General features: G+C 58.6%; 1 protein-coding gene across 2 annotated transcripts in view; it reads right to left on the bottom strand.

Moving 5' to 3' along the window:
• Positions 1 to 568: 568 nt before the first annotated feature.
• The window catches only part of DNAJB6 (DnaJ heat shock protein family (Hsp40) member B6), a 60,070-nt gene continuing 47,108 nt past the window's right edge, over positions 569 to 13,530 (bottom strand). The window contains exons 9-10 of one of the 2 annotated variants that reach the window (XM_069462340.1): positions 8,002 to 8,208; positions 569 to 1,020 (exon numbers count right to left, since the gene is read on the bottom strand). In XM_069462340.1, the coding sequence (XP_069318441.1) occupies positions 938 to 1,020; positions 8,002 to 8,208 (290 nt within the window). In that variant the 3' untranslated portion in view covers positions 569 to 937. Of the gene's footprint in view, positions 1,021 to 7,357; positions 8,209 to 13,530 lie in introns of those variants that run through there. The other variant, XM_069462339.1, reaches the window with a different exon arrangement.

Here is a 13,530-nt window from a genome sequence, read left to right as displayed (position 1 = left end):
CAGACCCTCATGTTAAAAAGGAAGAAAACAGCCACCGAGAGGGAACATGCCGGAAAGAGGCCAAGGCGATGCGGCTTCCCCCCAGTGCCCGGCAGGAACGGGCTAAGCGGCACGTGTCATGCAAATTGAGTAACCAGGGGAAACGGGCAGAATCTAGCTGGAATAGAATAATTATTTTTAAGGAGCCAATATTTGCAAACTGAAATATTTAGTTCCATCTTCTTGCTCAATATCTGATTATCTGACAGCCCAGCGTGACCCTAACCTACAAAAGCTAGGAGAGATGGTTTGCTGAGCAAAATTTTTGCTAAAAAGAACAATTATGGATCCAAGAAAAAAGGATGAAATTTAGCAAAAACTAAACAATATTTGAATTTAAATTTGGATTGCCCAGACAGGGTTAAAATTGAAATAATAAATATAAGCAATGATTTTCAATCTGAAGTCATTCCTGACAGCCCACCTGACAGCCAGGGTCACCGTGCGGTGACCGCACAGCTCAGTCACGCTGCGCTCAGCTACGTTCTGCGTGCAGACGCTACCCGGCGTCGGGAAAGGAAGTCGTGCCCAGCTGCTGCCTGGCCCTGACTGTACTTCTACGTGTGCACGGGGCTGGGGCTGCCCGGGGGGCCCGGGCAGCTCTGGAGGAAGACGCAGGCGGAGTTGAGTGAGCAGAGCAGAGTGAGAGACTCGAGGCTGCGTCCCAAGCTCCTACCGCTGCCACCCATGTCCCCAGCTCCTCCTCCCGACGTCCCTGCCTGACCGATGCACGATCACACGTCACATTCCTGCTATTAGTCCTGATTACAGTGAGTGCGGCCCCGGGACAAGGCCCGACCGAGACGCTGCTACCTATGGGGTGTGCACAGCCGCGCACTGAGCAAGGCCGTGCGCCGACGCCCGCCAGGGCCAGCGCCGAGTGCCCGGCCAGTCCCGGCTAGTGGTTGCCCTTGGTCGACTTCTTCTTCTTCGACTCCTCTTTCTGCTTCTGCTTCTTCCTCTTGCCACCTTCCTTGAACCCTACGGAGACATGGCTCGTCAAACACTGCGGAGCAGCAGGAGCTTCCCCACTAAGAGGCAAACATGCTTTCTAAATATTTCCCCATGTTTACAAAAGGGCAACAAAGTTGCCTTTCTGGGCCACATCTAAATCTCAATGAAAATGTGAGTTGCCTTTTCAAAGTACAGAAATGCCACACTCACACCTGAGCGCCTGGGGCCCAGCCCCTCCCCTGCCCCAGCAGCACAGCTGGGACCAGCTCTGCAGGTCCACTGACCTAGTCCAGTCCCCTGACCTTCCCCACGCCAGCCCTCTGACCTACCCACCAGTCCTCTGACCTACCCAGTCCTCTGACCTTCCCCACGCCAGCCCTCTGACCTACCCAGTCCTCTGACCTTGCCCACGCCAGCCCTCTGACCTACCCAGTCCTCTGACCTTCCCCACGCCGGCCCTCTGACCTACCCAGTCCTCTGACCTTGCCCACGCCAGCCCTCTGACCTACCCAGTCCTCTGACCTTCTCCACGCCGGCCCTCTGACCTACCCAGTCCTCTGACCTTCCCCACGCCGGTCCTGACCTACCCATGCCGGTCCTCTGACCTTCCCCACGCCGGTCCTGACCTACCCATGTCGGTCCTCTCAACTAGCCACGCCACTCCCACCTCCGGGGCAGGGATCTGAGTGTCTCCCTGGGCCTCCCCCAGCGCTGGCCAGAGCGCGAGACCGTCCTCCAGGGAGAGCCTCGCTGGGCTGGGCTCTGCAGGATTCAGCTCAGCAAAGTCCCCATCTCTTATCGGAGGATGGAAACCGTCCTCGGTCCCCGCATTGTGTGCTGAAAGTTGACAACTGTGCGACTGACCTCGCCAGCTGAAGCCAAAGGAGAAAGACACATTCACCCTGCGGATGTTTTGTCGAAAGGGCCAGAAATAAAGCACTCTGACTTCGGTTCTGCAGACACCGTCCTAGACTCGGCCTACGCCGACGTGGGGGAGCAATCGGGCCTGACGGTGAATTTGGACAAGAAATCCACTTAACGGCTTGACTGAACCCGAACCCAGGACACACCGGCAGAGAGCCAGGCGGGCCCGGGGTTTAACACACGCGCGCCCCACACCTGCCAAAGGCCACGTCAAGGCATCCTCACCGTCCGACATGACGGAGCCGCCATCTCACGGGAGAGGGGTCAGAGCACAGGGCCGTCTGCCGACAGCACCCGCACGCGGGACTCGCCCGGAGAACTGCAGCCACCGGGCGGCCCCAGCAGCCAACGTGCCACCCAGCCGGGACCCACGTCCCGTGCCGACAAGCGTGTTCCGAGGTGGAGCCCACTGAGTGTGGTTCGTCTGGTCGCCCACAGCAGTGGACTCTCAGAATGCCCTGCAGAGCCCGTGGCTCATGTGACTGTCACGTGACTGGACACGGCTCTGACCCTGAGCCTGCTCCACGGGAGGGACACGTGCCTCAGCAGACACAGCCTGCAGGCCCAGTCCACGTGCACGGCGCACCACGTGTACTCACAGCCTGCGTACAGAGGCTGGCGCTCGCCTGAGGTTTCTGTGCAAACCGAGTGTGCCGTGACTGCCCCACCAGAGCAGCACAAGGGGATGTCCCACTCCACGAGAGGCTAAGCATCAAAGCCACGAGGTTAGGGAAGTTGCCTCGAAGTTACTGGAAAACAGACAGACAGGGCCGGGCTGGGCAGACGCAGCCGCTGCGCCGAGTCGCCAAGGACCTGCTCCCAAAGCCGCAGCCCAGGAGTCCGCTCTGGGGACTTGGGGCCACAAAGGCTGCCCTGGAGGAAGGTGGCGATGGAGGAAGCCACAAGGCAGGAAAAGGAGGGCCAGAGACGGCACCTTCAGAGGATCCAAGGGGCCCGTTCTGAGCTGAAACTGCCTCCCAGGGCAGAGCCCGCGGGTGTGAGCAGCTCTCTCGGGACCCTCGGACCCTCCCCGCCCCTCCCCGACGTGCTTAACGACAGCAGGTGGCAGAGGGGTGTGACGGCCGCACTGCCAGGTGGGCCTCCAGACAAGGTGCTTCGTAAGCTGGGCCCCAGGTTGGGCTGGGAACACAGCAGGGACGGCAGGGGTTTGCAGGCGGGCGGAGTCAGAAGCAGCGCAGGTGCCGGACCCGGCGCCCCCGGCACGAGAGCAGCGAGTCACAGAGCCCCCGTGCAACGCGGTGACAAACAGCACACGTGCAGCAGTTGATTGGAAAGCCCTCGTGGGCGGTTCTCTGGAACCCCAATCGATGAAGGGGCTGATGTCTCCAGCAGTGGCTTTCTGTGTTCTGACTCATTTTACTTAAAACGAAGTTTTAAAGTTTACGTTTCTCGTGCAGGGAGGTGAGGAAGGCCTCTTTTCCTCCTAGCAGATTTGATTACATTTATTCGCAAAATAAACCAAAAACTGCACTCCCAGCTACGCAGGGGGCTGAGGCAGGAGGATCTCTTGAGCCCAGGAGTTCAAGGCTGTAGCGCCCTGAACGTGTCTGTGAACAGCCACTGCACTCCAGCCTGGGCAACACGGCAAGACCCCGTCTCTAAACAAACAAACCAAAAAAATAAAAAAAACTCTGCCTAACGAGCACGAACGGGCTGATCCTCACCTTTGGCAATTTCCCACAGGGGCCAGGGACCCTCCCAGGTCCCCCCGCTGCACCTCCTGTGTTGTCCTTGTGACCAAGACAGACCCCGGCCAGACATCGTGTTACGTGCAGCCTCGACGATGACAACCAAAGGGTGGGGATCCCGGCCACTTCTGCTAGAAGGCATTTTTTCCCCACTGAGACAGGGTTTCTCTCTGTCACCGAGGCTGGACTGCAGTGGCACAGTCATAGCTCACTGCAGCCTCCAGCTCCTGGGCTCAAGTGATCCTCCCGCCTTGGCCTCCTGACCCAGAACAAAAGAAATAATAGGTGCCCATTTAAAATAGTAACACAACTACTACTCGTCCTTTCTGGGCCAGGGATAATAAACTGACTACTTAAACAGCATGTTCTGACACAAAAATACTCTTACGAACTACTACATGTTATTCTTTTTTTCTTTCTTTTTTTTTTTTTAGACAGAGTCTCACTCTGTTGCCAGGGCTAGAGTGCCATGGCGTCAGCCTAGCTCACAGCAACCTCAAACTCCTGGGCTTAAGCAATCCTCCTGCCTCAGTCTCCGGAGTAGCTGGGACTACAGGCATGCGCCACCATGCCTGGCTAATTTTTTCTATATATATTTTAGTTGGCCAGATAATTTCTTTCTATTTTTAGTAGAGACGGGGTCTCGCTCTTGCTCAGGCTGGTCTCGAACTCCTGACCTCGAGGGATCCACCCACCTTGGCCTCCCAGAGTGCTAAGATTACAGGCGTGAGCCACCGCGCCCAGCCTACATGTTATTCTTAACATGTATAAATACATAAGTGAGTTTCATTAAAAGGAAACTTCAGGCTGGGCGTGGTGGCTCACGCCTGTGATCCTAGCACTCTGGGAGGCCGAGATGGGAGGATCATTTGAGCTCAGGAGTTTAAGACCAGCCTGAGCAAGAACGAGACCCCGTCTCTACTAAAAAAAATATAGAAAGAAAGTAGCTGGACAACTAAAAATATATATAGAAAAAATTAGCCGGGCATAGTGGTGCATGCCTGTAGTCCCAGCTACTCGGGAGGCTGAGGCAGGAGGATGGCTTGAGCCCAGGAGTTTGACGTTGCTGTGAGCTAGGCTGACACCACGGCACTCTAGCCCAGGCAACACAGTGAGACTGTGTCTCAAAAAAAAAAAAAAAAAAAAAGAGAGAAAAGAAAAGAAAGAAACTTCAAGCTATTGAAAGCTAGTAACAGGGTAAAATTCCAATCTTTAAAGATTGGAATTAAAGATGGAACTAAAGGGAAACATTCTACAGCATCTCTGGGTAAGTTGCTTTCTTAAAACCAAAAAAAAAAAAAAAAAAGTTGAAAGACCAATTTTATTCTTTCATTTATAAAGTCTTTTTTCTCATGTTCAATAATTTTAACTTTCCTTTTTAACGGTTATGTGTTCTTGATGGATTTACAGGACATGCGGAGTTCACAGATGCACAGTAACACTGGTCCTTTCCAAAGTTTTACCTTCTGAGTCACTGGTTCCAGGTGACATCCAGTACGAAACACACAAGCGCTTGTGCTTCTACGATGGGACGGGGCAGGTCTGAGGGGAGGTCAGTAATTTAAAGCAACAGCACAGTCAACCGAACGGCAAATGCCAGCAAGCCGAGCACCTCTCCGCCCATTCACCTGCACAGCACCAACCGGAGCTGCCTGCACAGCCAGCCACCGAGGCAGAACATGACCTCGCCGCTCCCAGAACGCCTGGGCTCCCTGAGCTGCACCCCGACAGTGAGCTGTGTTAGACACGCCATGACACGGGAAATCCTCACATAAGCAGTTCGCGTAGAATCTGAAGGTTGCCTCTCGAGTGACAGCTCATTCCAGCCCGGAAAAGTCACTTCTAGAATCACCCGAGGCTGTGGTCTGCGCACCCCCGTCACCCGGCGAGCGGAGGCAGCTTCTGCAAGCTCTGCAGGGGTGGCCAGACAGCCGAGGCACGGCGCGGGGCCGACACTTCTGGGTAATCAAGTTCCTTACTGTGTGCTTCTTTTCAACAAAAATTGCCCCCAAGACTTGCAAATCTGGCAAAAAGCTGACAGCAGGGCCCATAAGCCTGGCCAGGAGCCGTCTCGGTTTCCTGGGACAAGGGGCTTCTCGGGCAGCGAGGCTTTCGGTCCTCAGTACAGGAACGTCGGGGAGGATGCTGCAGGGACACGAGCTCCCCCACACGCCCTCACCGCCGCTCGGCACCCAGGCTCTGCCAAGCTGGGTGAGCACGTTGTGGGCGGTGTTTGCGGAGATGCAAACCAATCTGTTCTTTTTTCTACTCTAGCAGTTTCTTGAATCTTCCTCTGAATCAGATTTCGTATCTCTCAGTAAGAAGTTAAATAGCAGTCTTTGGGGCCAGGCGAGGTGGCTCACACCTGTAATCCCAGCACTCTGGGAGGCCAGGAGGTGGAGACCAGCCTGAGCAAGAGACCCTGTTACCCTGTCTGCACAAAAATACAGAAATTAGCCGGGCGTGGTAGTGGCACCTGCAGTCCCAGCTACTCGGGAGGCTGCGGCAGGAGGACCGCGTGAGCCCAGGTGTGTGAGGCTACAGCGAGCTGTGACTGCACCGCGGCACTCTGGCCCGGGTGACAGAGCAAGACCCTGTCTCAAAAAAAAAAAAAAAACTAAAAGCCTTCCACATATGCTCATTATATATTTGTAGGAAAACCATCTTTAATTCTTTGATGATTCAACTTTGACACTCTTGAAGGCCTCACAACTCGACTGAACAAAAGGAACAGACCAGATGGGAGGCTCCTGGCCGCCTGCTGCTCCCTCTGCCCCCGAGACGGGCCAAAGCTCATCTAGCTTCTGCCACCCGGGGCTGGGATCCCTAAGGTAACTGCTCTTGCCCACCCAGGAAAGGTATCTTGTTAGGAACCTGATGATAAAAACTGACAGAACAGTGAGACTTGGTGGGCAGAATCGCCATCCTGACCTTACTACTGAATCCCACTTTGCCCAAAATCTGCCGCAGCAGCAAGTTGACCTTCCACTTGACAGGCGTGGTCTTTGGGAACCCACGGCAACGCTGCCCCCGTGGAGACCAGCCCGGCTTTGGAGTATGGATGCAGGTGACCCCTCCCGCGGCCCCTCCTCCAAGAGGCCAGCTGCTCCTGGACACAGGCCCCTCCAGCAGCCCCGCACCCGCACACCTAGTTCTTGGGGGCCGGGAAATGAGGTACCAGCAGGCCGGGCGTGCGGTGTCCTCCCAGCCCACACTGCTGAAACGGCACCTGTCCAGGGAAACTGAATCTACGCCCTGCGCTGCCCTGCACCTTGCAAAGACCCTTCAACCTGACACTGCCCCGACCCACGCTCAGACCCTGCAGCACCAACAGGTGACAGTCGACCCTGGGACCCACCCCCCGTCCCACCCACGCAGCCAGTGCTCTCTGAACGCACCCAGCCCACACCTGCCCCTACGGTCGGCTCCCCAGGAGACTAACGGGGTGGGCTGTGGGGGGTGGGGGCAGCTGTGTCCACCCCCAGGGCAAAGTGACTCTGGGCTCTACATCGGTGGCATGTTTCCTTCTGTCCCCTAAAACCACCACGGACAACTCCGCTTCATCTGAGAAGGACCAGAGGGGATGTCAAGGGATTGATTTTCCAGCAGAAAGTTCTAAGAAAGGAGAAGAGCCGACCCCCATCTCTCATTCCTGCCTAGACGGTACTTTTGCCCAAGGCCACAGAATGAACCTCCCCAAGGCCACAGAATGAACCTCGTGACACACACCTGAGTCACCCGACACAGCTTCAAACACCAGCGTCTCTCCCACAAGCCAACCTGCTGCGGCCGAGTCGCCGCTCACAGCCCTGAGCACAAACACTTGCAGCCCCCGAGCGGGGCAAGGGGCAAGGGGCAAGGGGCACCTCCACTGGGCTCCAGGGCTGCGTCGGGTCAACCTAAGGCCCCTCGGAGACCATCCCAACCGCGGGGAACTGCCAACCGCACCCGGGAGCCCGACACAGGCCCGGCTGTGGGAGTGTTTTGCTTTGCACCCACGCGGAAGGCAGAGGAGGCGAGGGGGGCCCGGCGGGCGCAGGCACGTGGGCTGGGTCGCGACCGCAAGCGCTGACGCAAAGGCACAAGAAGGTGCGTGGAAGGTAAAGGCAGCAACTGCCGCTCCGGCAGCTCCTCCACCTGTGCCCAGACACCGGCTTCATACACGTCCCGGGAGACGGGGACCCGGCTTTAATCGTGGCAGGACTTGCCCCGCGCGGGCCCGCCTTCCAGGAGGAGCTCCAGGGGCAGGTGGGGCGGCGCCCGCCCGCTCAGGTGAGCACACAGCAGCACAGGTGCGGCTTCTGGCCTCTCTGTCCTTGGGCCTCGGGGGAAGCAGCGCTTTGGACGGGCTTCGCACCAGCCTCCCCGTGCACACCTGCTGAGGACGTGGCGGGCTCCCAGGGCCCGGGGACCCTCAGGCGCTCGTGTTCACCCTCCTCCTCGATGACGTAGTGGGGCGCGTGTCTGACCGCCGCGGCCGGCCGCGGTGACTTGGGCGAGCGGGCGCGGGCGGGCTGGGCCGGCAGGGCGCTCTGGCCTCTCCGCATGCACTCCTGCGCCAGGGCGTCTTCGTCCGCCACACCTGAAAGCACAGCACGGAGAGAGGGTGAGCGGGCGTCCCGCCAGCGACACGCCCTCAGGGCAAGGGATCCACGCGTCCACGGGGCACCATCACTGCGGCCACCACCGCTCTGCCACCACGGCTCTGCAGAAGGAGAAGAAGAGAATTATGTCACTGCGTCCACGGCACCACTGGGGCCCGAGCCTCACCTTCCAGGGGGACAGACAGACACAGCAGCCGCAGACTCTGAGGCTGGAGGAACAGCCCCGCCCCGCACACCGGCGGCTTCTGAAGGCACAGCCAACACGTCTTCTCCACCAGCACCGTCCCCGACAAGTCCCGTCATCAAAATCAAGCGGGACGCCCTGGAGGAAAAGGCATCACACCCAGCCGGCAATTTCATTCTCAGGCGGCTCTAATCCCGGAACCTGTGCCCGCCTGGTGCTGGCACAAGTTTGCGTTCCCGAGGAGTGGGCGGACCCGCTCCTGGCCTCCCGGGAAGCGCCCCGGCTCCCAGCCCGGCCGGGGCACGGGCCAGCGCGCCGCACACGCACCCCAGGGCAGACACGCATGGCTCTGCAAGTTGTGTTTTCACTGATCTTTTGAAAAAGAGGGGAAAAAAATTGCACGTTGGACGGATAGAAAAAATGAAATAAGAAAACAAACACTATTCACTGAAGGATTTCTTTGATCCTCTGTAAGTCTGATTAGCAGCCACTGCATGGACGTGTAAGAAAAAGGCCCGGCTGGAACTGCAGCAACAAACCGTGAAATTCCTCGTCCCCCCTAGACACTGCTCCTCGGAGGGAGGAGGAGACGCCCGTTTACGCTTCGTGACTGACTGCCACCGAGCACCTTGTAGACACGGCCTCGCACCCCCGAGCAAGCGAGCTGCAGGCGCCTTCCCTGCCGGGTGCAGACAGGCAGCCCCCTCCCCCCACGGCAGACGCGAGCGCCCCCATGCACCGAACTCCCACCCACCATAGGGAGCGTCAGCCCACAGAAACGTCCGGAAACGAGATGGATGGAGAGACGCGGGCAATAAGGGCTTTCCATAAACCAATCCGCACACCGTTTACCAGCTCCTGCGTGCCCGGCCGAGCGGGAGTCTGTCCTCAGCTCGGCCCAGACCTGGGCTTCGTCACACGCACTGGGGGGACCGGCCCAAACTCACCAGTGCAACCTCGCTCTCGGGCCCCCGGCTGCCGCCCTGCCCTGGAGATGCCGACAGCTGCGGCCAGGGAGGACCCTCGGCCCCCCACAGCACAGAGCCCGCCTGTGGGGAGCCCACGGCCTGGCCCTGCGCCCGTCACAGGAGGGCGGCCCTCCTGACGCCCACACGTGCGCAGCACCGAACTCACGGCACTCTCGAGGGGCTCAGCCGTGTTCCGAACTCAGCAGACACTCGCCAAGGCGGGGGCCTCGGTGCCCACCTTCTACCTACACTGGTCCCCCTTCCCCACCTCCGGGGACACAGAGAGACACAGGATTTTGGAACCAATTAACCGAGCACCATAAACGCAGATGCGAGCTGGCACGGCCAGTACCTCACAAGCCCACTGCGACGCCCGCCCTGCGACGCCCGCCCTGCGGGTCCAGCCGGAGGCTCCAGGGCTGCTGGCGACACCGGCGGCGCCTGAGAACACTCCCCTGGGCACCAGCGCTGACCACGGAGCTGAGGCAAGTTCTCCACTCGGGACCTCGTGTGCTTGCCTGGCCGGGGCCTCCGGTCCCACGAGAAGGCAAACCCACTCGGTCTGCACAGGCTTTGAACACGGGTCGGCGCACACGGAGCGTTTCCCGGACACCGTGTCGGCAGGAGGACGCCTGCAGGTCTCCCTGAGAGGGTCCCAGGCACGGGCTGAGGGGCGGTTAGGAGCCAGCGCCCCCAGGGGCCTGTGGCATGAGCACCCGGCACTGAGCACGTCAGCGAGTCACACGTGTTCCCAGCTCCCCTGGGCCCTTCCGAGAGGACGCACGAGGATGGTGTTCAGAAATGACTGTTGCTGGTGACGCGACTTCCAAGTTTGACTCTGGAATCAAAAGCAGAAGAGGAGGAGGAGGAGGAGGAAGGGAAGCTGTGGCCGGGAGTTCGCGACTCACCTGGCTGTGTCCTGTGGCTCCTGGGCGCCCCCCGCAAGTTGCAGCCCCGTCTCGGTGGCGCCCACGGGGGCACACAGGCCCCACCCACCCAGGAGGGACGCTGAGACCAAACATCAGCACTCGCCTGCGGCTCCCACGGGGCCATCGAGCTGATCCTGTCTCCGGGCAGAGCCACACCCGGTACCCGGCAAGACTGTGCAGGATTACACTCTGCGAGCACTAAAGCTTCAGGGTCGTGACACCCGCAACTGACCCTCCGTGCCCGGGACGCGGCTGAGCGCCCAGGGCCCTGCCGACCGAGCTCTTCGCCTGGGTCGCTCACCCGGCCAGCGGCGGGGACGCGGGGAGTTGGAGCCGCGCTGCTGCAGTTGGGACACGGCCGAGGGAGGCGGCCGCTCCCGGCACCTGCTTCCGGGGGGCCCAGCTCTTGGCCCTTCCCCGTTCTGCATTTTTAGTGCAGCCACGCCTGCTCCCCGCCACCCCCCTAACCCCACGGAGAGCAGCGTGCAGAGAGCAACGGCCCTCCCAGCCCTGGTCCCCCGTCCGGCTCCCGGCCTTGCCTGTACCTCAGAGCCCTGCCGGGCAGTCTAGGGCCACCCAAGCCGCCCTCTGGGTACAACACCAGGCTCTGCCTGCGGTGTGGACACCTGAGCCTCCCGCCTCCCCCGAGCAACGATGGCCTCCAGAGCTGCTCCGCGGTTTTATGTTCACTGTTTGGAAAATAGTCACTAAGATGTTACGGTTGCTATTGGGAAAACAAATGCACAAATATGGAAAACAGACATACCCCGTGTTTACAGTTAACTCTTTGTTGTCTCGAGGCCTACAGAGACGGGCTTGGAATGGACGTGCAAGTCTCCCATTTCCCTTTGCACACGACTGGACGGACCACGGGAGGCCGGAATTCCAAGTGACCCCAGAGCGAGGAGTTCGACTTCTCTCCCCTCCTCCTCACAGGCCTGTCAGCCCCGGGCCTTCAGCTTCTCTCCCTCCACTGCCCCAAGGGGGACGTGGGCTCTAGCCCAGGTCTCAGCCCCCAGGCAGGGCCCCACCTCCTGGTCCCCTCAACCCCTCGTCAGGTGTCAGGTGCTGGACAGCGGCTCCTTGGCCTGGTCCCCTTGGCAACCGCTCTGGAACCAGCGCTAGGGCCCAGGTGCCCGGGCACAGGCCCAACTCAGACAGGTCCCCACGAACCTCCCAGTTCCTGAGGTGCCAGGAAAAGCAACCTGAGGAAGGAGACAGGTGGACACTCGGCCCAAAGGTGAGGCCACTGCTCTCCTGAGCCAGGTGTCCGCTGCCTGCCTTCTGGGAGCACACACGCAACACACACGCAACACGCACGCACGCACTCCACCTGCTGTGTGCACCTCACACGGCGCAGGCAAGGAGAACCGTGCCCGGCAGCTTCGGTTGTCCTGCTTGTTCACCACCACCAGCACACGCCACCCGGCCCTGCCCCCTGCCCCCTGTTCCCGTCCGCCTGGCTATGACGGGAACCTCGACTGAAGGAGTGAAAGGGTCAGCCCTGTCCCGCCCACGGCCCCCTACAGCTCCTGGCAAGAGAAAGGAGGCGGTCGGGGCGTCCCGGTGACACTGCCCGGTGACTCTGGCCTTGGTGGGGCTCTTGGCCCCCGGGTTCCTCCCAGGCCCAGCGCTGTGTTCTCACCCCCGGACACAGCCTGGCGTAGACCCCGCCAAGGTCCCAGGCGGCTGTGACAGGCACCCCACAGCACGACGTCTCTGAGGACAGGGTGGCCAGGACCCAGGGCAGTGCGGGATGTTCTTAGAAAACCCGTGTCCTGGCCCGGACGCGAGAGCCGGGCTGCTCACTGGAGAACGCCCCGCGCAGGGCACCAAGCAGATGCCTGAGGCCCCGAGTCCAGGCCTTGGTTCCGGGACGGCATTTCTGGACCCACCCTGGGCCAGAAGGAAACAGGCTGCCCTGAAGAGAAGGAGCCAGTCCTGGCAGGATTTGTCACCTGCTGACTAAAGAGCCCCTGGGCTTTGAATAAACATCAGAGGTAGCCAGGTAGTGGTCACCACGCGCTTTGGGTGAGACTGGGCTGGCTTCAGGTGTGACTGGCACAGTCCCAGCTGTGGTGGCCACAAGGCCCTGCCCACGTCACCCCTCCCCCAACTCCAGCAGCCCAGCACAGAGAGCGAGGGGAGACAGTGAGAGACTTTACCTGGTAATCCAGGGAATTCTCCCGCGTCTTACCCAAGGCGGCATCACCAGGACTCTGCAAGAGTCACGGCACTACTGGGCTCTCGGCACTCCCAGTGCTGCTGTGGCTGCAGGGACCAGAGACTGAGATCACAGCACTCAGTTCCCTTGGAACATCTGGAAAGCCTTCTCAGGAAAGATGGGTTCAAACACCCTGGACTGCGAGGATTGAAACAAATACCTAACTCTTCCATGCCCAGACACAAGTGTCAAAAACCTTCAGGAAGACATGACCTCGCCAAATGAACTACTTGCAGTACTGCGACCAATCCTGGAGTGATGGAGACAGGTGACCTGGAAGACACAGAATCCAAAAGAGCTGTCCTGAAGCAGCTCAGGGAACTTCAAGACAACACAGAGAAGGAAGTCAGAAGTCTATCAGAGAAATTTACCAAAGAGATTGAAATAAAAAAAAAAAAAAAAAAACTAAGTAGAAATTCTGGAGCTGAAGAATTCAACTGGCAAACTGAGAAATGCATCAGTCTCTCAACAGCAGAATTGACCGAACAGAAGAATGAACTAGTGAGCTTGAAGATAGGCTATTTGAAATCACACGGTCAGAAGAGAAAGAAGAAAAAAGAATTTAAAAAAGTGAAGCACACCTACAAGATCTAGAAAATAGCCTCAAAAGGGCAGATCTAAGCGTTATTTATTAGCCTTAAAGAGGGAAGTAGAGAGAGAGATTGGGGTAGAAAGTTTATTAAAAGAAATAATAACATAGAACTCTCCAAACCCAGAGAAAGATATCAATATTCAGGTACAATAAGGTCACAGAACACCAAGAGGATTTAACCCCAACCCCACCTCAAGGCATTTAATAATCAAGCTCCCAAGGATCATGAATAAAGAAAAGTTCCTAAGGGAAGCAAAAAAAAAGAAAAACAGTAATGTACAAAGGAGCTCCACTGTGTCTGGCAGCAGACTGCTCAGTGCAAACCTTACAGGCCAGGGGACAGTGGCCTGACAGATCCAAAGCGCTGAAGGAAAACACCTCAACCCTGGAAGAACATCCTCCC

This window comes from Eulemur rufifrons, chromosome 29 (genome assembly GCF_041146395.1).
Source record: "Eulemur rufifrons isolate Redbay chromosome 29, OSU_ERuf_1, whole genome shotgun sequence".
NCBI lineage: Eukaryota > Metazoa > Chordata > Mammalia > Primates > Lemuridae > Eulemur > Eulemur rufifrons.
Note: the sequence above shows the minus strand (reverse complement) of the source record. Positions and strands in the feature narration are given on the sequence as shown.